The sequence below is a fragment of the Corvus brachyrhynchos genome, unplaced genomic scaffold (assembly GCF_000691975.1).
Source record: "Corvus brachyrhynchos isolate BGI_N302 unplaced genomic scaffold, ASM69197v1 scaffold116, whole genome shotgun sequence".
Classification (NCBI taxonomy): domain Eukaryota; kingdom Metazoa; phylum Chordata; class Aves; order Passeriformes; family Corvidae; genus Corvus; species Corvus brachyrhynchos.
In genome coordinates, this window is record NW_008240221.1 from 5454902 (window position 1) to 5481300 (window position 26399).

The window sequence follows — 26399 nt, forward strand, 5'->3', positions numbered from 1 at the left end:
CTACAGCAGTCAACTGACCTCAATTCTCCCTTTCTCTCCTTTAATGTGCGTAATGTTTTCATCTATAAAACTTTAGCGAGGCCTTTTCCTCACTGACCTATATCGATAAGAAAATCTTAATTTTCTGTTAATACTGAAACAAGCCTTTTGGCATCTCCTGCAGTGCGACTGGCTGTGCACTGTTAATTAAAATTAACCTCCACATACCAGTGATGATTTTTAAGTACAATACCTATTTATTCTGGTGCACCTTACCATAATGAATCAAAAACTCCCAAGAGATCACTACCAAGTTCGGTTGTAATGCAAAATTTCCTTCTGAGCCGTAAGTGTACGTGTTTTGTCACACTACGTGAGAATACAACTCTTCTCTACCATACAGCATGGAAGAGATGCTGAATGCAAAAGGCCTGAAACCAGCAGAAAATTATTCACACTGTGGAAAAATGAGCTGCTTGACTCCCTCCCTCTGAACTCCCCACAAAGCTGGGACATTTCTCAACATGAGCTCTTTCAAACTGCTCAGTAATCAAGACCAAGGCTGCAGACAACACTGAAGAGAGGCACGAGAAACAAGTAGGTTTGGGTTAGAGATGTGAAACATCTGATGGCTGAGGGGGAAGAAGAAAATCCAACACTCAGTAAACAGATTGATATAAAAATAAAGCAGCATAAAACATACTGAGAAATATTGTTCGGCTTCGAGCTGGTCTTGAAGCTCTTTCATTTGCCCATCTGCATCTTGACGTTCCCTGGAAAGGAAGAACATGCTTAAGAGATATGAAGATATTCTAAAGCAGTAAACAAAAAAGCATTCATACTCTTGAGATCTCCAATGATTTCCTGTCCTAAGTAACATCAGCTATTAAATCTGAAGCTTCCTCTGGGTACCAGCTCTCTTTTTCACTTGGACAGCTGAGAATACTGCACTAATAATACTGTTAACACACCAACTACAACAGTGTCACGAAGTTTAACCCGTAAGAGACACTGATAAAGTAATCAGCCACCAACAGAATCTTATTTCCATGTAAAATGTCACTGATCTGACTGGTTGTTTTGGGTCTGTCGTTTGCTAGAGCACAGTCTGTGAATGACTGTATTCCTTGACACACGTATTTTCTTGAATTCATTTGTTATTAAAACAAAGTCAATTCCATAACAACAGAAATGTAGCAGAAAAGACTTCTGCCAGTGTTCCACATTATGGCCACCTTCTACATGACTAAGTGCATCTTGCTGACAGAAAAGACAAAGCACAGGGAGATAAAATATTAGAAGTCATAAAGGCACTAGGACTGAGATTCATCTGATATGTGTGGAAATCTCATCTTTTCATTCACATGAAAGCACTTTATGTAAAAAAAAAAAAAATTATTTATTTCCTTACTTACTATCAGGTGCAAATACTACTTTTAAGACCTTGAAGAACTGCTGACACTTCTATCAGAAGGTCCTACAGATGTGTTTAAAGATCTAGATAGTAGTACTAGATATTTCCAATGGTTATGCTTTGTAGCTCTGCAGTAGTAATAATTTCCAACTCTGATAAGCTCTCCTAGTCTAAAAATTCCAGTAACTTTCCTCTTCACTGAGGTCCTACATCATTAAAAAAAAGTACCTAGACCTTCAGTTAATTAAGTGTTTCTCTAAAGTCTTCAGACTCATATTTAAGCTGTGTGTTTTAAGATTTTCAGGATAACAAACATCTTTTAATACAAACCTATACATTGCTGAATCACTAGGGCAAGTCTCAGTTAGAGTCACTGTAAATTGTTCCAAAGAACAATTAAGTTTTGCACTGTAGAACAGCATATTCTTTGCAGCAATTTTTTAAAATTAATTTTGCTCCCAACCTTTGTTCCAAAAATATTTCAAAAATCAGTAACATGAGTAAAGCATATAGAGCAGCTTGCATACTTGCGGAGTTCATTGTTTTGTTTTTCCAGGCTTAATTTGATTTCCTGAAGGTGGTTATTCTCCTGTTTTAACTGCTTCTCTGACATTTTCAAGGTGTTGACCTGCTGCGTTTGCATCTTGAGGTCATTTTGAGTGAGACAGCGCTTTTGTGTTTCTTGCTCTATTTTTAATGTCAAGTTTTTTACCTGAAAAAGAAACAGACACCTGTGAATTTTACAGATCTACACAGGAAAGCAAGATTTAAACAGTCTCTAATTGACTTCCTTTACATCTTTTGGTAAATCAAAGGTGCTTCCTGAATAAAGGCAGTAGCCCACATTAAATTACCTAGTTTTTCCACGTCAATCTCACAGGATTTACCTTACTACAGAAGAAAAACCTTTTAAGATGAATAATGCTGAAATATTTCAGGAAAATAGCACCACATTCCATGAAGTAGATTTTTTAAAGTTCCAGAGACAGAGAAGGAAAACTTTGTTGCCATTTTCATTCACAAATATTTCTAAGTACCATAACAGGAAAAATATTAGGACATTGAAAACAAGATTTGACTTAAGACTCCTTCTGTCAATGTTCCTTACATCTTCACTTAGTATATCCTTTTGCCGAAGGAGCTCATTTATTTTCTGTTGCGATTGTTTGAGATCACAGTCCAACATGGAGCGCTGCTTTTCAGCTTCCAACAACCGATTTTCTACTTTCTGCTTTAAAGCTCTCTCTTCCAAAAGTTTCTTCTCCATTTCTGTGAAGTAAAAGATATAAGGCATCAGTGAAGTGTAAAACGGCAGATTTTGGAGGCCGAAGGGAAGAGGATGTCTGCTCTGTACTAACAATAAGCCAGATGTTTCTCCTTTTAAAACTGAAAAGAAAGACTACTTGAAAGTGATTAATTAAAATTTTCACAGTAAACACACACACACAGGATGATTTTGCAAGCATTTCTGACAGAGCTATTTCCTACTTTTGAGTTTCTAGATAACTTCCAGTTTATCTGCAACACCTCTGAGATGAACAAAAAGGGTGGAATTTTAAAAATAAAACATTTAAATCTACTGTGCTCTGCGATACTATAAAATCAAAAAGCTGAAGCTGTTTGGAAACCTGATATGCCAAGTCACTCAGCCATTACTACTGAATCATTTTTGCTTAACAAGACCTGCACGCTCAAAATTTTTGTGAATGCTCTGCAATTGGATGGACAGGATCTGTAGGTAGCTTTTTAATTAGCTGCAATAAACATAAGCCATTTAATTCAAAAGTAAGAGCCATCTTCTGGAATTTTTTGGTGATTATCCCTCTCTTCATGGTATTTCAGTTGTCATGAGATGTACCAGAATATGCACAGTGAAAGATTTTATTATCTACTTCGTGTAATTCACGCCTAAGTCCAACTGTGATGTCAAATACATACCTTTCATGGCTTCAGATTTTGCTTCCTCTATAGACTCATAGATCTTGTTTTTGTCTGCTAATCGTGCTTTTGTGGCTTTATGTTCAGCTTCTTCTTGTTCAAGGTTCTGCTGCATAACTTTAAATTTATATGTCATATCTATTTCCATGTTGCTCTTTTCCTGTTAAAGAAAAAATAAACTTGAAATAAAATATTAAATATATCAGGTTAGTGGCAGAATTTTGAACAACAGCAACATGCTTCTTGGAAGGATCCACAGAGTAGAAGAAAGTGTTCAGGCTAACGAACTAACTGACAACTCATTTCTACAACTGTTTTTTTGTGAATGCCAAAGCACTCTAAAAATGTACGGTGACATCCCCAGTTACAAACAATTACAGAATTACTGCCTTAACAACCAACATTATGTAATAAGAGCAGCTCAAAGATTAAGTTTATTGAAGAAATTTTTCAAGACTTTTGTTTCAGTAACAAATTTGTTAAAAAAATCCTATTAGCAGAGGCTCTTTTATTTTTAGCAATAATGAGAGTCTAAAGAACTCCACACATGAAATGAAATGTTGCTACTGTGCTGTTAAGCTACACACCAGAGTACATTATTAGGTACTTATGTACTTTAGAAATACAATGTATCATGATTTTGTGGGAAATTAGGTCTTTTTTCCCCCACTTCTCAAATTGAAAAAAAACCAAAAAAAGCAGAAAATAAGGTTTACTTTTTGTATAGGTTTGGTCTCAATGTCTCAAGTAATAAAAGCACAAATTCAAAAATTTCGTAAGAATGTAATACCAATGTTCATTTAACACTGCTGTTACCTTTTCTAAATCTGTGAGCTTTTCCTGCAATTGTCTCTTCTCCATTTCCAGTTTGGCTAAAGCACTCTTTCCATTTTTCACTTCTTCTTCAAGGCTAGATATTCGACCTAAAAGTTATCAAAACATCAGTGAGGCTGGCCAGTGTGTGAAAACAAGACTGTACTTTAGCTATTTAGAGATAACATTTTTGAAATGCAACAGCTTCTAATTCTGACTATTAAGAACTTCTCCTTTGGGGTGATTTTAAAAGTTATCAATAATGTTTTATAGATGTTATCACACATCTTCGTAACATTTTATAAAACAATTTCGTAACATTTTATAAAACAGCACATTTATCTAGTCACAGTCTGAAACTCAAATGACACCACCCAAACCAGAAACAAGAAGCAGTCTTAATTTCAAAAGATTTGCAGGAATACCTTGTAAATCACTGATAATCTCTGATCCATGACTTCGATCTCTCCTTTCTGATTCTAGAGCTGACTGAAGATTGAGATACTCCTTCTCCAGTTTGAGTTTTGCATTCTCTAGCAGGCAGTTCTTATCTTGTAGTTCTCTATTATTAATTTCCAGCTGCTGGATTTGCTTTGTGCTTTCTGTCTGGTTCTTCCTTAACCTGGCTGCAGTATCAGACTCTGACCGCAGCAAGGAATTGGCTTCATCCAACTAAGATTGATTAAAACATATTTCAGAAACAATTACAATATAAAACCCACTATTTCTACTACAGAATACTAGGTTTTATGGATTAAAGAAATATGAAGGAGTATATTTTAAGATTACTTTTGAACACCAAAACCTGTTGAGAAAGAACAGCTTTTAAAATGCAATTACACATTTCAAATCCCTCCACTGTTACCAAAATCAGTACTTCAAACAGTGATTATTTTAAAAGAAAAAAATATAAAGTTGGCATACTTGTCTTTGTAGTTGATTGATTTTTTCATTGGATATTTGAGAGTTCTGATTCCTCTTTTTTAAATCTTCAAGTTGATCTTTCAAACTATTAACTGCAACAAAAACAATTCAACATTGTTAATCACTGTCACGAAAACGCTTCAACTGGAACTATAATTCATTTATTTTAAGTATTAAAAACCCACATCAAAATGGAACCTTCAAGCATGGTTCAACATACCCTCATTTTCCAAATTGCGTTTCTTATCTGCTTCATGTTCTGCTTTTCTCTGGTATTCTGTATTCTTATGCTGAAGAAGAGCCTTCTCTCTCTCTAACTGCCTGACTGCAGACTCTACATTCTTCCTTGAAGTTATCTGGATACATTTAAAAAAATACACCACTAATTACACACACACGAGTGGTATTCTTACACGGTAAAACACAGCTCATGCACTCAGTGTAGTCTGTAATGGAGGAAGCCAGTCTATCTGCCTGCTGCAAACACAATGTATCAGAACACGTGGTCAAATCCAGTCCAGGATGTCTATGGCTAGGAGCTTTGCAATTTAAATACTGTTTGATCATCTGGATTTGACAAACCTGGTAGACCTGCCTAAGCAGTCACTCTGGGAGCACAGAAACATACATGTATGGTAAGGTCTTGACATACACCTGCATGAGCAATACATTAAGTGGTACACAGCCACATCCAAATTTGTAGAAGCAGTAAAGTGCAAAGCTGGGCAAGAAATAGGGTCCTTTTACTAATACTAAACAATGCAAAGCATGGCCTTCCTCCTCTGGAAACACTGCTCTCACACCTCCAATTTTTAAAATCTATATGGGATATTTGTATCATGCTGTCTGCCAACTTAGGAATATGGTAAAAACAAGTTCTGGAAAGAAATGTGCAGTTACAGTACAGAAATCATAATGAAAATATTTTAGCAGTGACAACAAGGTCATGCTTACGAATACCAAGGAATCAACTGGTGTTATTTTCTACAAAATATACAGCTCCTCAAAAGCAATTTCCTGTTATCGAAAGAAAAAAGCCATGCACAAGTGTTTAAAGTTCTAATTCCAGTAAGAAATCTATGGCCTTACCTCTTCATCGAGCTCTTTTGCTATCTTCTCTAAACGAACACTTGTAGACCTGAACAAATTTGAAAAGTAACTTTAAACCCTGCTGATAATATAGAAATTAGAATATTTGGATGCGTCTCACTAATTTTATGTAAGGTACTTTTGTCTCATTAACTTTATGCAAGATATTCTATTTTCAGCAATAGCATGAAACCTCAAGGACTGGAGAAATCACTGAAATAACAGTGAGAATTCTTATAGGGAGTTAAAGCAAAAAAAAACCTCAACAAACCCCAATAAAACCACCCCAGTAGTCACAGGAGTAGCAAGAACTAAGCCAGCAACTTACAGTGAGTGAGGTCTGCTTGCAGGGTTGGGAATCCCCGAAGTGGATTAAAAGGCTTTTATAAGTATTCAAAACCAAAAGGTCTAATAAAACTTCTTTATAAACATACCAAACATGTTGAAACATTCTCACCTGTACTTCTGTTCTAGTTCATCTTTGGCTTGCAATTCATTACTGAGCTGTTCTTCTAGCTTGCTTAGTTTTTTCTGAAACTGTGTAAAATATCAAAAAAGCATGGCCCACATATAAAAATGTTTTCACAGAAAACAAATGTAATTCAATTAAATAACAAAACAAGGGAAAGCGAGGAAAATTAATTCCATCTTCCAGTATATTATTTTAAAACCATCGCTAGAAGGTTACATCTTTACAAGGTATTAATTCTGATGATTTTAAGTATATGGATTTATAGCAACAAAATTTGTTGCATGATGAGTCGAATTGAACACAATTATGTGCCACAGATTGTGAGTCATTAAATTTATATGGGCAAAAAACATTGTTACCGGCCCTTTGCTGTGCTCTGCAGCCAGAGACTTTCCACTGCAGCAGATGTTTTTGGATAGCATTTTCTAAATGAAATGAAAAAATAAAAAAGGGGTGTACATGACCAAATTGGACAACATTCAGGTAATATGACTAAACATGTTCAGTGACCTCACATAAAGAAGAATTTCTTCATCTTACATCTTGGAAGCTAATGAACACTTTTCAGGTTTGGAAATGCTTTGTTTTGCTTACTAAAATATTTTTTTAAAAATTTGTGAGTCCAGGACCCAAATATTCATTAAATAAATTATAAATAATAAATTTTTTATTCATCTCATGACTTCAGGCTTTCAAATGCATTTATTTTCCTCCCTTCCTCCTCTTCCTCTACCCCCAAACACGAAATGTAAAAATGTGGTTTTGTAAAATGCTTTATAATTGTTAAAATTAGAAAATATCCAGAACAGGGACACTGAAAAGGACATCAAAACCAGAGATTCATTGCTTGAGAAAATACAAACTAAATAAGATGTCAGAAGTGAAATGCAAGATTTTACCATCTGCATTTACTATCACAACATAAAGCAAACATCATGAATGTGACCATATGTATTTTAAACAGCAGTACCATTTCTCTTTAAAAGGTGAAGTCTAAAACCATTCATCTATTCATCAATGACAGGAAGGAAGTGGACTCTAATAAACATTTGCATTTAAATTTATCTGATCAATACATAATGCATTTCCTTTACATATTTTTTAAACTTTGAAAAGGAATTGTAAGTTTTAAGAAATGTTAACAATATACTATCTACACTTGAATAATACAAATGTTTAAGCAACATAATGAAGTAAGTATATGAAAAAACCATAGCTTTCCTATAATGCAAATTTAAATTCATTTGTCAATCTTCAAAAGCTGGATAAACATGCTTCATATGCTCCAACTGGAGTATGAGTTAAACATTCCTTTATCCCTGAAGGTGACAATTTACTTTTTCAAATTCTGAATAAATCAGTCATGAATCATTAATGTAAGTGTGGGACCTTCCCAAGAGTAATGCTGTCTGTAGCAAACAGTCTCACACATTGGCTTTCCAAAGAAATTCTGGTTGCAAAAAGAATTTGAGAAAAATCAGTATTCATTTACCTTCATACTGTAGCACCTTAACACTGACTACATCTGCTTCAAAATACAACTGGTTTACTGCTAACAATTTGGTGAACATTTAAGATACTTCACATCCACATAAAATTATGTAGGAATTTTTTTATTCCTTTCATAATTCAGATACTATACATACCTCTTTGCTGTCCTGTAAATAGAAAATATCATTTTTATTGAGGATCATTAAAAAGACAAAAAGCCCCTGACAAAACTGCTTAAAAACTTATTTTACACTTCATCTTTTCTTAACAGACTTCACAGAATTAGTTAATCATACCATTAATACTAAGGAAAAAAGGCACTAACCTCATTTTTACTAGATTGCACAGATTCATTTTCTCTGCAAGACTGAGAGGAGTCACTTAGCAACCTGTCAAAAACAAAAACAAATCCCTCCAGCTCTTACTCAAGTTTTCAACAACTCTGGCAACTTTGCCATTTTAATCAATTCTCTCAAGTCTCAATTTGTCCTATGCTGCTCTCAAAATGGAGCTTGTTTTATTTTGGTGTTAGTGCATCTTTCTGATTTTAATCTTTTCTTAACAGAATGTTTATAAAACTACAGCTGCTTGTAATTTTTTAATTAATATAATTATTTAATTATTCAAAATGAATTCTAGAAAGTTATTGTGCTGTGTAAACTTCTAAAGTAACTAATAAAAACCATTTTAGAAAAAAAATTATGAATCTATCAGAATTTTAACCTTAATTGATTTTTTTAAGATATTGTATGATTTTGTGCATATAAAAATACACTGTTTAATCAGAGTTATCGAAATAACTGAAATAGTAATTAATTATTTTACTCAAAGTTTGCATTTTGTATCTTCACAACTGGATATAAATTAATAGAATGTAAGGAATAAATTATGTATTTTGAGTGAAAAAAATGAAAGAATAGAAGAGAAATGTGCAGGTATGTTTTTAAAAATGCATCTCAAAGTATCGCATACAAATTGTCTCTGTAGTAGGTAAATCCTATGAAAGGCAGCTGGTTTCCCACGAAGGCTTTGGGGATTGGAAAGGTTTCCACGTCTCCCTTGTCGTCCTCAATGTCATCAAAGTTACTGCTATCTATATCACTGCTAAGCTCAGGAACAACGGGAGCAGCAGCTATAAAAAGGGGAAAAAAGATGCATTTCACTCCAAGATTCAGTCTTGCTATATACTTGCTATATACTGGTATCTCTCTAGTATTAAAAGACTGTAATTTTAAGTTGTCCTTAAATAACTTGGAGTAAAATATATATTAACCAGACAGCAGATCTGGACATACTACTGTGAACAATTTTTTCTAGACCAATCTATTTTTGTATTAGTTGCCTAATGCATAGACCATCCATTATGCAAGACATATTTGCTCAGGTAATCACACTTGAGAATAGAACTTTAAATACAACCATCATTTTAAAAAATCTTAGTAAATATATAACTTTAGAAGTTATGACAAACTTAAGAGCTGAACTGACATACTTTCCTTTTTTACCTAAAGCTATCACGTTTTCAATACCTTACATGAAAAGCAATAAAACTGACAAGACCACTGTCAAACTACTGCCTTAACTACCTGTAGATTAAAAGAAAAATGAAACAAAACAAAAGAACCCACTTCAAAAGAACAAAAGACCAGAGAAACAAAACCTAACGTGCATTCCTTTTAGTTAAAATTCTGAAACACCCAATTCCATTGTTGAAAATGGAAAGGTATACGTTAAAAACATGATAAAGGTGAGGTAATTCCAGTAGGAAAAATGTGTATTTACTAACCCTTACTCGTATGAGGTTTTATAATACAAGTGATAAATATGAATATTTGAACAACATTCTTGACAGATAGAAAATACTTAATTTATACAGCTGAAAGTTCTTTTTTTCATTTCTACTGTTGCAAATACTGAATAAAATAGAACTTTTAACCTAATTTACTTACTCTCTCGAATGTTGTCCCAGTTCCACTGATCACTTCTGAAGAAAGGGTGATGCTTTATTTCTTCTACCCCATTTCGCCCAAGTCGCACATCCCTAAACAGCAATTAATCCAAAGTCACATTAGGAAAAACAGCTTTTTCTTGTTTTTTTTTAAATTTAAATTCTGACTTGTCCATAAGCAGCAATGAAACTTTCAGTAAAGATTGTCTGTGTTAACCACATTAATGGTCAAACAAAACCAAAATTTAAAACCCACCAACCACTGATCTGTAGTTTCTTATATAAAATGTACTGATTCTTAGCATGCGCTCTCCCTGTAACTGCTAAAATATCCAGAATCTGGAGTCTGCCACGTGGGGAGTAAAGCAAGAAAGAGAGCACTGAGGCAAAAACTAAAAAAAAAACTAAAAACACAAACAAAAACTCAACACCCTTGGGGGAAATAATACTGCAGAACTTTCGTGTGAGCCAAACCACATGACAGACCGTAAGACGCAAGTGAAGGAAGGTCTAACTTGCTGCACAGAACAGTTATTCAAAGCTGGACTAAAATAAATATTCTAAGAATTCCATCCTCTGCCCCACAACTAACCCTGACACGTCTCTTGCTGGTATTTGCCACGAAGTAAATCTTAAGTGCAACAAGAAACTTTTCGTTTGAACAGAGGAGTCTCTCTTGAAACTATGTACAAGAAAAGGACATAAAAACAATGCATGGAAAAGAAGCAATAAATCACAGGGTCGATGCTTAGTCCTTCTTCAAGTGCTTCAGCAGCGATCACGCAGCATCTGTTTCAAATAAATTGCTCAAGCCCTGTGTTAAATATAAACAGGAAGAGGGACACACGTAGTGGAAGTTCACCTTACCACATTTACACTATTAAATTCTAATCATACTTTCTCTCTACCCTTCAGCTACTAATGGTGAAAAATACTGTTAAATAAAGCACATCCTTCCTGACCAACCACAGTCTTGCTCAGTACAGCAAACAGTCTCTCTCTGAATGCAAAACCCATTATAATGCATTTTGTTTTCCCAATTCCTCCTTCTATAGTGGCCAGATGCCCTGCTCCAGCCGAGTTCAGATGATGACAGGAAAGCATAAGAAGTCATCATCATTCCAGAGTTAACTGTGGACCTACACTGTTGGTCTTTTAAATCAGTGAAATCAAAGATTCTCTCTGCTTTCTGAAACTAAACAAAATGTAAGTGTTCAGGTCAAAAACAAGCTTCCACAGCTTAATTTCAGTTAGTGACTTAGTCCCATAAAGGGAAACTTCTAGGATAACAATAACCTTGCAGGTTTGTTAGCTGTATTTACCAATTAATGCAACAAAGCAAATGAAAAAAAAATTTCTAACACTCTAAGAAACCTTAAACAAATTCAGTAAGAACATGCTTACTTTCAGAAAAGTTTTTGCTTCCAGTTTTTTTATGTAACACCCACATAGACATTGAGCAAAACAATTTTGTCACTGCCCTGGAGGTTACGAATTACTTTCAGCCTTACACGTTTGTTATTGCAATTGGAAGGATTTGTCCAGCACGAACTGTGTTGTTAACAAGAGCTGTCTGAAGTGCTCATAGAAATAAAATACAATACCTGGAAAAACACACCTCAAAGAAAAACTAGAGAATGGGAGGTTTGGCAGAAGAGATCTGAACAGAGATCAGGAGAAGTAGTAGAAGGAATTAATTTTCACAATATACCATCCAAAATAAATACAGCCAATACCATCCAAAATAAAAAACAGTGCCAGAACAACATATGCACTTACCTATCAGTTAAAAAGGCACAGATAAGGTTCTTTGCATGCTTAGAGATTTCCACATCATCCGGGAAATGCAATGAGTTCTTATGATCCATAATTTTACTGTATGTTCCTACTAGCGAGTCTGCATAAAAAGGAGTATCACCTGAAAATAAAATAGTAAACTGGCTGTGATTTTACATCATGTTTAAGTTATGTGAGTTGAATAAGACAAAAGATATAATGAAAAGTCTACAAGCAGTTTACCTAGAAGAGTCTTTTATTAAGAAAAAGAAAAGAATTGGACATGCAGGGTACAAAATAATGTATACTACTACAAATATTCCTTCCCTAAAACATCTGTGTTACAAACTACACCATTTCCCATCCTGCCTATCACTACCAGAATTTTTTATGGTGATATACATGTTTTGTTCTGCCTTAAGACTCCCAATATATTTTCTAGTTTACATAATGGCTGACACCCATATGAATCAATCCTTAAATACTCCAATGCTAAAATGGACCAAAACTCATTAAAGACTTGCTAATGCACATTTGTTGGAAGGAATCCACCAAAGCTCTCTAAAGACCATTTGAGAGGCATCCTCCCTAAGGGATGTCAGCTCTGAGCAGGAGCCTTCCCAGTGTGTTACCACACTGTTAAACCCATATTAATAAATCTTGTTGACTGACAAATTACATCAGCTTGAGTGCCCATATAAACATGGCAGGTGGCTTTTAAAATCATAGACCTTTTTCATCAAGAGGTTTCCAGCTGAGGCTGTAGTTAAAGATATTTCCAAAGGAACTAGACTTAAGAAAGGTAAAACTGGGGCAAGTGAAAAGAATAGGCTGCGACAAGGCAACTGACAGTCAAATTAATGGGCAACATTCTCAACATACAAATGGTTTGGGTGTGTAACCAAGAAGCTGCAACTTTTACAGAAATCCTATCTCCCAGCTAATCCATAGGTTTAATAGAGAAGGTGAACAATCAGTCACATGAGCTAGGCTCTTTCCTCTGTTGTGGTGTGCTGTGTGCAGGCAGGAATCATCTGGCATGGCAGGCTGCAGCTTTCCAACAAGGAACTGAGCATTTCAAAAGCCACGAACATGAAAAAATGTACAAACAGACCAACGGACAACAACTTTTCTGCTTTCAAAAGAATATAAATATGACAATCCTAACTTTTGTCTCTTTCTGTCATTTTATAGCAAAATAAGAAATTGGTACACACCACTTCTAGACTTTTAGTAAATTCATTAGGTTGCCATACCAGTGCATTGCAGGTGGGGATCACTGATACTGCTGCTGCCTCCCTCTTTCCCAACCTTCCTATTCTCAATGGTCTTCTGTCTTGGAAGCTCTGATTTTGGCCACACCTCAAAACTATCTTAAGTCACTGAACCAATGTTAGGATTCATCATGTGACCAACATTTAACCTTTTAGTTAAGCACACAATAAAATTTTCATTTCATAATAAAATTACCATTTTCATTAGTTCTGCAGCTTATCAAAACCAGAATAACAAAACAGTTTCTGTGCTTTATTTGAAGTGCAAAGTTTTAGAAGACCATAGCCAGAATCTGATACATAACCACAGACAAAAATAGATACTTTCTCCCAGTGTGTGGGATATGGAGAAATAAAGCAATATTTTCCTCCTAAATACAAGGGGGGGAAAAAAGAGGCTCTGAAATGGTGAGAAAACATTCCAGACAGCTATGCCCAATATTTTAAGAACTGAATAATTTTATTTACTGCTAAAATTGTTCATGAGAGACTATTAACTATAAACCACACATTCGTAAAGTCAAAATGCTGTAATTCTGAAAGAGTTGGAAATAGTAATAGCATCATATGTTCAAGTGTCTTTCCTGGCTCAGGATACCAGAAACATCAAATCTGCAGTATTCCCAGAAAATGCTGATTTGGATTTTTAATAATTGTATGCTCAATTCCATCCTTCCATAATGAGTGTTTTGCTACCAGACTATCATACTGATCCTCACTGTATTTTAAGATGCAGATGACTCATCTCCTTAACAGATTATATTGTACGTTTGATGCCATAGCAGTCCAGTGTATTCTACTAGAAAATCCTGACTCAAGCACAAAAGAAAGAATCAAGCCATACTTCCTCATCTTGACCTAATAGAAGACACTGATGTGCTGTGGAAAAGGAGAAAAGGACAGTCCTGCCCTTTCCATTCCTTTCTCATCTCTTGTGCCCCTGCAAACTCAGTCCTGCCTGAGGTGGCACAAACATGGTGAGGTAGCTGACCCTAGTTAAAACTATTCTAAGAATTAGTTTTAAGCTGAACTGAGTCAGGGAACTAATCACTGAGCAAGCACGTAAACAGCTGTCACAGTGCAAGAGTGACAGAGAGCAAAGAGAAAGGGAATTAAGCTGCAGCATCAGCCAAAAGAAGCTGTTAGGGAGGTAGGAGCAGCCTCCATGCAGCAAGATACAGCTAAAGGCACAGGAAAGACTCAATGATAATCTCATTAGCAGAAGAAATCACTACTTACCAACTAACATCTCAAAAAGGAAAACCCCTACAGACCACCAGTCACATTCCCGTCCATAATAACCATCACCCCCCTGCGATTTCAGGACTTCGGGCGAGATGTAGTCGGGGGTCCCCACGGCTGTGTCGCAGCGCACCATTCCTGTCTGTGCAACAGTAACAATACAAACAGCTCAGTTCGAGGGGCTTCTGAGCACCTCTTTAACCAATTCCTCTGTTAGTAGGACAGAAAAGCATAAAAAATATAGCCTAAAATACTTGGTTTGAGGAGTGTGTTTTAAAGACTATTTTTTTATTCAAGAAGCAATGTGGATTGAAATGCCATTTCTTGGTAATGTGCTTACCCCTGCCTACTCCATAATGATTTCTCTTAACTTCATCTTCCCAAAATTCAACAATTTTATTTTTACCATTGGTTTCAGTATGAAGCTACGCACCATACCAGACTGCTCCTTTTCTGATTGAATTCAGGGACAAACTTTGGAATAATTTTGACAAGTTATGAATTCTAGGCCCTACAAAGCAGATACATAACAATTTATTCAGGCAATAAATCAAGTTATAGGTAAATTTTTATAGACACAGCTTGTTTTTTGTTTAAAGCTAGGAAGAAGAATAAAAGGAGAAGATATTTTTAAGGAACAGCAAAGCTTTTTTTTTTTTAAATTTTTTTTTTTATTAACATATTACCACAGTTGTATCAATGGAATGATTCCTCATCCTCTGCTTCACACTGAGAAACTAAAAATGTACAGGTTAAGTGGCGCAGAAGCATCAATCAGATCTGCCAGCATTCTGGTTCAGAGTTATAAGTCTTGTTTCCTTTAATCAAATTCACTGAATTCACTCCTGAGAGATCAGATGGATGAATGAAATGAAATCCTGGATGAAGTTACAGAAGTCCAAAAAGACACTCATCTTTTATTCTGTTTCTCAATCTGAATTTTTATCTAAGTCATCTTACAAAGGTTCTTCATGCATTTTGCCATCAGCATGAATGGCAATATGTATTAATTCTGAATATTAATACAGAATATTAGTAGCAACAACTAAGGTCAAAATATATATTTAAAGAAAATAAGAGAAACATTCCTTTTCGGGAATTGTACTGATATGCAAAACTTAGACACCACATTACAATATTCTTTCTCATACACAATATGAACTGTGAAAAACTTTTATTTCTGTACTAAAACAGAATACAGAAAGTCATGAACCAGCAGGCAAAAACTAAAGGGATGACCAAATACCGTAGAGACCTATGGAATAGTTCAAGCACTCCTGGCAAATGCCTATTATCTTCTATGATTCCATGCTAAAATTGAAACCTAAAGAAATTTTAACTGCTCAGTTCCAGAATGAAGAGCAGGTAAACTTTTGCATTCTATACTGGATGAGATAGCACATAGCTTGTTCATACTGGGATAAGAAAATGAAGTTAACTCTTTCCAGAAGATCTAATGCATTCACTGGGAAAAGAAAAATACAGGCAAACACACTTTAACACTGCAAAATAAACTAAAGCTCAAAGACTACAGAAATCTAAAGCTGACAGCATTTGAAACTGTTCTAGCACATGGCAGGGACCACTGTCTGAATGTCCAGCTTGTCACAGCACTGTGGGCACTAACCTACATGTCTTCTCTGAAGCCTAAGCCTCTCTTTACTTTGAGCACAGGAGGAATTGCTCTAGGGTGATGTGATTCTGCTCATCCAGTAGGACTGAGGCAACTTAACGAGGTCTCCAACACTGGTATGTGTCTATCTCTTCCCTATCCAAACACAAAATTACAACAAAGGAAAGTCTGAGTTTTTGCTCAGTCAAGTCGGGTTGAAGCCACCTGAATCCCTCCCTGGCTAATGAGATTCTTTAAAAACAAAGTCACCAAAACAGTTCTGAAAGAGTTCTCTGAAGTCTGCAGCTTCAGTCACAGCCTCACCACCTTGACACCTAAGCATTTAATAACACCCCATTTCCCATCCCTCTATAATTAACACACCAAAGCAAGAATACTTTTTAATATGTTACACAGGTTGATATTTTCTGAAGTCTTAAACAAACAAAAGGCTGTGCCAAAAACCAGCCAGACCTACCCAAGTCTGATGGCTAGTATGAAGCAAAAGGAAAGTCTTTTCAACAATGTTACGGATGCTAGAGAACTCCATGTAATAACACCTTAAGTTTTCAGAGAAGATGTCAAAGAATTGAACAGTAAAACAAAAAATATTTCCACAGTAAAAAAAGGCCTTGCATGCTAACACCAGTTGCAATGGACCATAGCTCTCTGAAGCACGTGGAGCTGGTTGTACTTATTCCCCATACCACTCTCTACCTTCTGTCTCAGGAATTTACCTAGAAATGCATTTACAGAACAGCCTGGCCTGGAAGAGAACTTGAAAGATCATCTGTCCCAAACTGTCATAGGAAAAGGAGCTTATATAAGATTATCTAGCACCCTGTCCGAGTGCATCACAAAATCTCCAGCAATGGGGATTCTACCATATCCCTGGGGAGGCTGGACCATTATCACCTCAATATAAAATTCCCAGATTTCTGTTCCACTCATTTACACATTTCTTCTTTCCAAGAACTTGGGTGTTGTTCTGTACATATTTTTAAGTACTGGGCACCTTAAATACCACAGTCAGACTCACTTCTGTGATCTCTGGCATCAAAGCTGAGTAAACAGGGACAAGCCCTCTGTCCAGTACATAACACCTTGGCAGTCCCTGCATTCTGAAGAGACTTAAATGGCGCTGTATTCTCTGGGCGATGTGTTACTCCTGTGTTTCAAACACCAAGCCTCTATTTATGCCTGAGTAGCACACTTACTCTAACAGTTATCATGTCAGGAGTCTCAGGCCAGTGTTTTACCTGAAACTTTTCTCATCACCTCAAAAGATCATGATGGACCTTGGAACTCATCTCCTGCAGCTATGTGAGAGATGTACAGTGCACAGTTTAAAAAAATAGGCTGTCCAGGAGACACAGCAATGTTCTTGCTGCTCCTGACAACTTGGTGGTGAGACTGCTGTTTCCCGGCATCATTCAACATTATTATATTGCTGAAGACTAAGCAATTCAGGTTTCATCTTCAGGAAGATCTCCATCAGACCTGAAGGACTTGCTGTCTTGAACCAAGGCTGACAATCAGGCTCTCCCTCAGGAAGTTCCTTCCAGAGCTGGAGGGTGTTTGTGTGGAAACATGAGAGGATTGCACATATCAGGTGTTAATGCTGCAGGCAGCTTGTGCACTGTCCTGCAGACAAGGGACTGAGGCAGGAAGGATCCAGCAGAGTCCTCTTCACTGCACAAGCTTCAATGAGAAAGAAGCTGGGTTCCATAAAGAAGAACACACTGCTTCTTTCAGCTGAACTGCCTGGGCTGAGGCAATAATCCCAAGTGGCAAACATCCCTTCTTTTGGTCATATATTTTTCAACAGATATACTCTGAATCTGTGCTCTGCTGAAAGCTCAGTTAGCACAGGACAGTGCTATGCATGGCAACCTGGGAGCTCCTGGCCCTACGACGCCTACCAAAGCCAGCAGCTGTCTAGTTTCTTACACAACACCTGAGGATTAGACAGAGCCTGGTGAGCCCTGCCCTGGTCTACCTTATCATACCTAAATAGCAAAAAAAGGGAACCACAATTCCTACTCAATTTTTGAGTCTAACTCCATTCTTTATTCAACAATAGAAATACTCACTTTGTTGTAGATTTTTAAAAAGACAACTAATTTAAAAAAAACAACCAAACAATGAAAAACAACACCGCAACCCCCCAGTTATTACAACTGAGTTACATAAACAGAACAGTTCCTTTTATGCTGGAAAAGATTTCTAAAACACTTAGCAACTCTTTCCACAAAATTATAAGGAGAAACTCTGCTGCAAGTGTCTGTTCTGGCCTGGCTGACTTAAGCAGACACTGAACACAATTCCACAGCAAAGGTCAGAAAAATCTCTCAACAAATTTTCCTGGGGTCTCAACAGCATAAGGAAGATGCTAATGCTCACAACTGCTAAAAGAGATCCAAATCCAGAAAAATAAATATGTATTGGGTAAGCATATATTTTCTACAAATCAGTCTGCCAACACCAATATTATGTTTACACAGCTGGGATGTGTTCATGTTTTCTAAGAAGTAGCATGAGATTTGGAGACAATCCAGAACCTCTCAACTTCTAAAGCTTCCTGTAGAAAAAATGTTTGCCATTCCACTGAATCTGAGAAATACAAAGAACTTAAAATGTAATCTTTTAAAAAATTAACTTCTCTAGGAGATCACTGGTCTGCTGATGATGCCCAGTCTAAAGCAGAGCTCACTGTAACTTTTTACGAGAAACTCGGATGCATTTCTCACATTTATAGTATCATCATCCACATTTTAATATTCAATTCTTTTAACAATAGAAGTGAAGAAGAAAAAAGTAAAAAGGTGTAGGTCCACCATTTCTGGGGTCCCTAAAACAACACAGAGGATTTATAGTATGAGCTTTTTGATGCTTTTTTGTTGTCACTTCCACTGAACAACAGATTCCCTTAAGACATTATGATCTACAAACTCAAAACAAATATTAATATTTTTGACTAAATTAAGAAACCATGTACTACTTTGGTTCTTTTCAATTAAAGTAAATGCTGTCCTCCAAAATATAGGCAAGTAAATCAACAAAATGGAGGTAAATATTATCTTTGCCTTTAGAGTAACAACTACAAACAACATCAACAGAACTAAACAGACTGAACTTCAATAAACAGCTGCAGTTGGACAATGATGAAGTTAATATATCATCATGTGAAAAAAAACCCACCCTAACCAGACACAGTACTTCTAGATACTGCTGAAGAGACATTAACTTAATGATGCAAATGCAAATTAAGTAGATTGCAGAAATTATATCAAGCACTGCCTGAACAATACAGAAAAAAACCCAAAGCATAAAAGCAAATAAGCTTAAAAGGATCACTCTAGCCAACACTACTACAGAACACTTTCAAAGACCAGGTAAATCATAACACACATTCATATACAATTCTTTTAGAATCTGTTAGGATTTTTCATATTCTGTAAATTACAGCATAACACCGTGTGTTAGGCAAGATTCTAAGACTGCGAACTGCAAAAGGTAGTTTTATTTTCAAGTTTTTTTGATAATATCCTGTTAAAAATATTCCTATGCAGTCTCATTAGAAAACTGTATTTGGCTGTACATGGGAAAATCTGGACAATTACATCATTTAAATTGACATCTTGGCATCTTGACAAGTAACTAACAGATTGTGATCAATATATCACATACCACTGCTGCCGTACTGTGACCTCATTTGAATGACCACTAGAGGATGCTATGAGAACAATTAGATACAGGAATAAATCACACGGAATGTATCTTGCCTATAAAATAATTTCATTTACAAAAAAATGTCACCTTATAAACTGTTCCAAGGTTATTAAAGTTGAAACTAAGAGTTATCTTGCAAGCTTTTAAGACATTTGGCAAAAAAAATGTACCTCAGAAATTCATAAATACACATGCTTTCAAAAACAGTGAAGAGTAAGTTTATGTCCTTCTTCCGTGTGAGAGAACAGTTTATAACAGAAAAAGTTACACTACTTAAAATACTCTTATATTTAAAAGTAGGAAGCAACAAACAACTTTATAACCAAGTAGATAATTTGATGAGTGTTCCTTTGGGTATTATACTTCATAGGACAATAACCTTAAATTTAGATGTAATTTAGAATTACAGTTTTATAGATGGTAAATCATTTAGTTGCATACTTACTTCATCCATTTTCATGCAAGTGCCAAAATCTGCCAGCTTCAGATGCCCATGTTTATCTAAAAGCATATTGTCAGGCTTCACATCTCTGTGTATCAAGCCCATGGAGTGAATTGCATCAAGAGCAAGAACAACTTCAGCTGTGTAGAACTTGGCCCATTTCTCAGGCACATCGTAATTGCTCATAAGGTTTACAAGATCTCCACCTGGCATGTATTCCATTACCATGTACAAATATTTGTCATCTTGAAAGGCACAAAATAGCTGCAACGTTAAAAAAAGGAAAGGAAAAAAATGCAATTACTTTTCAGACACCTAGGGAAAAGAATAAAGCCCTTTATCTTGAAGTTTCATTAGACCTGAGAATATGTTTTCAAGATTATTTTTAATATGCATCGAATATACATTTTTCTCTTAATTATGACAGTACCTTGAAATTTACTGAACTTCAAAACCCCCTCATTATAATTTTTGAGAAAGTGAAAAATATTTCCTCGTTATTTTAATACTATAGGCATCTATCTATCTATCTGTCTATCTATAATCTCCATGTTTCTTGGTATTAAGAAGTATCAATGAGTCAAAACGCAAAGTATCAAATCTGCAAAAGGGAGCATCATGTTCTGATCTGAAAATAGCCGAACAGTGAGCAGCATCTTAAACTGTTTCTAAATATTCTATATTATAAATTCCTTATCTCGGTACATGTTTGAAAAGTCACTGCACTGCTGACTTTGTCCTAAATCAACACATATTGAAATAAGAAATAAAAACAAAATGTTCCTGAAGACAGCTATAACACAATTCAAAGATACTGTACTTAACAATAAAATACTGGTCTGGTCTAAGTTGCGGTCAGTATGTTTCCTACTGGCATGATAGTGAAAGTTCAGTTCAGTCTCTTTAAAATGTATTTCAGACCTAGAGTGCTGAAGTTTTAGAGACTCCACTCTGTCATCACCAGGTCTGAAAATAGCTCAGTCCAGCAAAAAACATTACTATCAACTGTTCAATGACTGGTGTGAAAGTCTCTGAAAGTCTCACCTTATTTCTCAGGGAATACTGCCTTACCTTAAAAATGAAAATCATTCACATCTTTAAATTACACACACAAAATTAAAAGGCAATTGAAAAATAGGATGTGTGGTAAGGACGAAGTCAGAATCAGGTAGACTGTGGAGGATGAGGAACCATGAAAGGTGGGTATGTTATTATGGATATTTGACATTCAGATTAAAATGAACTGTGTAACTTGTGACAGAAGACCTAGATTAGAAATACATATTTTAATACACATATATTGCACTGTGTTTGCACAAATGGATAATATATACAATATAGAGTACAATAATGCATTGGGTCATTAAAATCTAAGTGAAGATTCAAAATAATCTCTATATCCTCACACATAGAGTTATTAATATAACATAATAATAAATAAAAGCACTATGTCTTTATACAGCACTTTTGTTACTGCCCTCAAGGGATTTCATTAAAAAAAATTTAAAACTATCTAGGGCTCTTGTTTCATTTGTTTTCACATTGAAAACTAGACACAGAGAAGCACTGTTATCTGTCCCAGTTTCTAGATCAGAACAGGACCTACATTTTCTTCAAACCAGCTCAGTGTCCTACCCCTCTAGACAACATCACCTAAATATATCACACTAATACACGTAATCATAGAAGGCACAATTGCAACTACACTTTAGTTCATCTGCTATTTACAAATACAGACACACATTTATATCCTGCTTGTGACAGTTTCCTTTGAAAATCCACGTCATGCATTTCTCGTTACTTTCAACTGCATGTGAAAAATAGTTCCTGACAATTACTGTTACTAGAACAAAGAACTAAATAAAAAAATTATCTATTTGTTTAAGTATTTCTGCTAAATATAGGCAAGAGCAAAGAACATGCTCAAAGAGCAAAACATCTAAATAAAAATCTTTGTTTACCTGAGGTAAATTGTTATGAAAAATATATGGAACACCTAAAGCCAGTCTTATTAAATATACAGAAGCATGGCAATATATATGAGAGCATTTAAATTAATTATTTAACAAAATTAAGGACTAACAATTTCTCCAAACACACGCTTTCACTACTCCTTTTGTTGACTAGTGCAATTTACCAGTTACAACAAATGGCAATAATCAATACTGATTGTTCCCAAAGGCATAATTCACATTACAGCATCTTGATGACACACGTCAAGAGACAGCTACGAGTGACGGTGTTCAAGACCATCTGAAGAAGTCTACTCTCCATTACTTGGATATTCCGAGTGCTGGTCTGTAACTGACCACTAAGAGAAGATGGTTTCAAGGAAACCACTGCTACAGCCTGCTGTCTCGCAGACCAGAGCTGCACACTCATCCATATTTCAAACTGCAGCTGAAAAGACAGTGACTATTTAAAGGACTCTTCATACCAACTGCCTGTGATCAACTGACTGTATTATGACAAAAGACTGGAAATACCAGTCACATTTGTTTCTACATTCTTATACAGAATTTTTCGTAGTGGAAAGATAACTTCCCTATTATTCCAAACAATTATGTAAGTATTACAAAATTCTGCTTAGTTCTGTTTTATGATGCATTTGCAGTGACTAAAATGTAAATTAATCTACTTTCTAACATAGCCAAATACACAAAACTTAGTGAAATTGCTGTAAAAATGTATTTTTTAGAAGTAAAAATCTGAACCTAAATCTTGATTTAAGTTTCAGTGAAAATTCAAAACCACCTCAAACCTGGGAAGTACTTATGGCATCAGCATCATTACTATTGCCGTTGTTGCTATTATTATTATTTTACTTTTACACATCTTCCTTACCTGAACCACCCACGGGCTGTTGGCGAAGGCCATGATATCTCTTTCTTCCCAGAAAAAGGCTGAATCTGATCTCTTGATCATTTCAAATTTACTAAGTAGCTTCATTGCATAAACCTTCTGTGTCATTTTATGGCGAACCTGTTGGTTGAGAAAGAAGAGAAGCAACCTTTTTAAAACCCCTTGTTAAAAACCTGAGTACCAGCACAGTATGTTTCTGCTACGTGCAAACTGCTTTCTGGGATGCAATGCCTCCAGGTCCTCATACGCTCTGTTTTCTACACAGTAAGGATTTGAGAACTTCCAAACCTAAAAAGAAAAGCCTAACAGCTGCTCAAAAAACCCCACCATAGCAGGAAATAAAGTCTAACTCTGCTTTTATTTTCTTATTCTGAACACTGTCTAGCCATTGAATTAATTCACGTTAGAAACTGGGCAAGAGGTCTGCTTCAGCCTCTGTCAATTTTTATTTTACACCAAAACAATTGCTCCTATTTATTTTCCTAAAAAGTTCTTAAATTCACTTTAAATTGTGCAAAATTAATACAATAGATCTTGTTGGAAAACTGGAATTAAAGCTTTTATTACAAAATATGAAAATGTTTTTGAAAACTTCATCTGAATGCAGACACGAAACCAAATCCTTAAATTGCACACTGAAGTCATTACTCAGCTAATTAATCATGAGACATCCTATTTTATGAAAAACTATTAAAGGAACAGATTTTTAACATTCTTGAGTGTTTTTTAAAGAAATCAAGGTGAGAAGTATTCAGCTGTAAGAAGTCTGAGTCATCAGGACCTTAAGTTTCTGCATATTTTTTCCTGTTAAAATTAAAAATTCAGTGGACTAGTTTGTGAAATTGATTTGTGAAAATTGTGAAATGCACCAGAAACTTGAAGTTATGATTTTCTGGTGCATTTAAAACCCCTCACATCTAGTAAACAAAGCAGATCTCCTAACTACTTAGTTTTGCACAGTATCTGATTTTAATTATGTTACTTGAAAGAATGTTTAATAGGCTTTTCTGAACAGCTGTAGATGCAGTTTCATGACATCTGCAGTGCAAAGCTTCAGAGAGGCACCTGTGTGGTCTACAGATCTGGGAGCATCAGTCTCCTGCTCCTGAGGAGCTGCAAAAATTAATATTGCTGAAGGAATAGAAGAAGCATCAGGTGGAAGGGATAACCTTGGAAAGAGCAAGAACATGAACAGAAACAGGATTATTTAAGGACTTGCTGTTCTTGAAACTGGGGCTTTTTGCCTTCAAGATATAGGTGCAAAGGTTTTATTATTAGTATCTTGCATAGTTTAACACTAACAAACAACCTTCTTTACAGTTAGATCAAAAAACCTCCAACATAACACCAGAACAGAAACATGGTATCTATGCGCACTAACAACTCTATAAGCATGTTTTAGGACGTTAATTAGTCAGCTAGTGAAGGTGTCCTAAAGAAGTATTTTGAAAACTAACTTCTTCCCACTTAAAAATCCCACGTGGGATTATTTACAAAGACTTGGTGGTACACCACAAACTATACTCCCCTAAGCAGAGCTTTTGTAATCCTGCCCAAAACCAGAAGAATCACAAAGACCAGAAACCTCAAAAAGCTACTGTTTAATTGAAGATGCATTTTCTGTGAAAGTTCTCATTGAAGCTTTGTAGTGTATTTAGTAGTTTACAATTCCTAAAGTCACTGTGCACTCTTGCCTAGGTGCAGTTAGAGTAGCTGCCTTCATTTAAAAGAACCACTGTCTCCCACTACTTGGGGAAAAAAATTCTTGGAAGTCAGCACAGCCTGAAGGAAGCTCATGTACAGGACAGGCAAAGTGAAGAGGAGTGGGGGGCACAAAATCACAGTCTGTACACCTCTTGAAATAGTGCCAATAGGTTATTGGCTAAATGATTTCTTGAGAAAATTTCAAGGTAGGTTCTTTCTCTGTACAAAAATCCCAGAAGCAAAGCAATAACAAATATACTGGCACATCCAGAGAGTGAGTGTGATTTGGCACACCTTGCAGGTGAGCAGACCTACCGCTGACAGTCCTCCTTCTATAAGCACCATGGCCCCTGGAGTCGGCCTTTTTAGCTGCTAGTCACTGTGCTCTTTACCCAGAGCTATATTTGTACATACAGATATTGGCTCATACAGCAGATTATTCATGTATTAAACTGTCATGATGTTTCAATTTCTTCCAACTGTTAAAATGAACTGCCAAATTTAAACTGCAGCTCACCAGAGTAACTCTCAAAATAGGTAGGAAAATCCCTTCATGCCATTACACTGAGTAACATGGCCTCGTTTAACTCACGAAAATGCATTTAGAAAAAATAATTTCCCTCTGCTTCAACAATCTAATACTTTCAATAAACAAGTACACACAAAAGGCATGCATAATTTCCACAGCATTCACATGGGAAGACAATCAGTAGGCACAGAAAATAACACATCCATTTGAAGTTATCAGATTGAGTACGTAGTGTTGGTAATGGTACTGTCTCTTTTATGATTCAGAAAAAAAATTAATATCCTAGAATGGAGTTTTGAAACAAACTCTAAGACTTTAAGTAATTACAGGTACCCTAAAATACTTAATAAAGCCATAAGGAATGACTACAGATAGGGTATCAAAGCTCATGGCCTGACAAATTTTCAGGTAATAAAACGTAACTGCTTTATCTGCTTTACTACAGAACTGTACATCAGCAGTGGGTGGGGAACTAAACCTAATAAACAAAGCACTTAATGAAGAAAAATAAACTAGTATCTGTTTAGGCAGGCCATGACAACCACTGGTTTGCTACACTATGAAATCAGACAGTAAAGACTGTCACCCAGACCATCCTGTAGTACCCAAACACAAGAAAGCGTTAACTCTGCTTTAGTTTTGTCTTCCAGTACATGACCAGGTCAGTCTGCTGTGTCACTGCAACGTTATAGTCCTTCGTGGTTAGACCTGTGTTGGGGTTTTAGGAGTTCTCCTTTTGTTTTCTTTTTCTCTTAAAGAATTTTCCCCATACACGTTGCCAGGGGGACAAATTACTGGGTGCTTTAGAAAAACAAAAGACCTGGCCACAGCGGGAGGGGTCCAACCATAGTACTCTCTTTCACCTGGGCTTGTGGGCTGTTAGTTCCCTGCGTTTGGACGGAGAGAGAGGCTGGAAGGAATTCGTCAACACTGCAGGTTTCTGGGTTTTCTTTTTTCAGCTTCCTGCCTTCTACCAGAGAAACCCTGGGATTCCCAAGCCCGCCTTGCCCTGCCCCCGCCATTGCTTTGAGCCCTCGCTACTCTGTAGCCCCGCACGCCCTGCCTGCCCAGACCTCCGGGGTTCCCGCTGCAGCTCCGCAGTTCGATACATCTCGTCTGCCACCCGGGATTTGTGCTCGTCCCTGCCGTTCCACACTG

General features: G+C 36.1%; 1 protein-coding gene across 3 annotated transcripts in view; it reads right to left on the reverse strand.

Moving 5' to 3' along the window:
• The window catches only part of ROCK2 (Rho associated coiled-coil containing protein kinase 2), a 100956-nt gene that overhangs the window by 19198 nt on the left and 55359 nt on the right, over positions 1–26399 (reverse strand). For 2 of the 3 annotated variants that reach the window (XM_017744944.1, XM_017744946.1), the window contains exons 4-21: positions 22991–23128; positions 20150–20410; positions 14358–14502; positions 11848–11986; positions 10070–10161; positions 9093–9252; positions 8446–8509; positions 6989–7054; positions 6615–6694; positions 6158–6206; positions 5289–5424; positions 5069–5160; positions 4570–4816; positions 4148–4254; positions 3332–3491; positions 2502–2662; positions 1921–2105; positions 683–752 (exon numbers count right to left, since the gene is read on the reverse strand). In XM_017744944.1, the coding sequence (XP_017600433.1) occupies positions 683–752; positions 1921–2105; positions 2502–2662; positions 3332–3491; positions 4148–4254; positions 4570–4816; positions 5069–5160; positions 5289–5424; positions 6158–6206; positions 6615–6694; positions 6989–7054; positions 8446–8509; positions 9093–9252; positions 10070–10161; positions 11848–11986; positions 14358–14502; positions 20150–20410; positions 22991–23128 (2352 nt within the window). The remainder of the gene's footprint in view (positions 1–682; positions 753–1920; positions 2106–2501; positions 2663–3331; positions 3492–4147; positions 4255–4569; positions 4817–5068; positions 5161–5288; positions 5425–6157; positions 6207–6614; positions 6695–6988; positions 7055–8445; positions 8510–9092; positions 9253–10069; positions 10162–11847; positions 11987–14357; positions 14503–20149; positions 20411–22990; positions 23129–26399) is intronic. The other variant, XM_017744945.1, reaches the window with a different exon arrangement.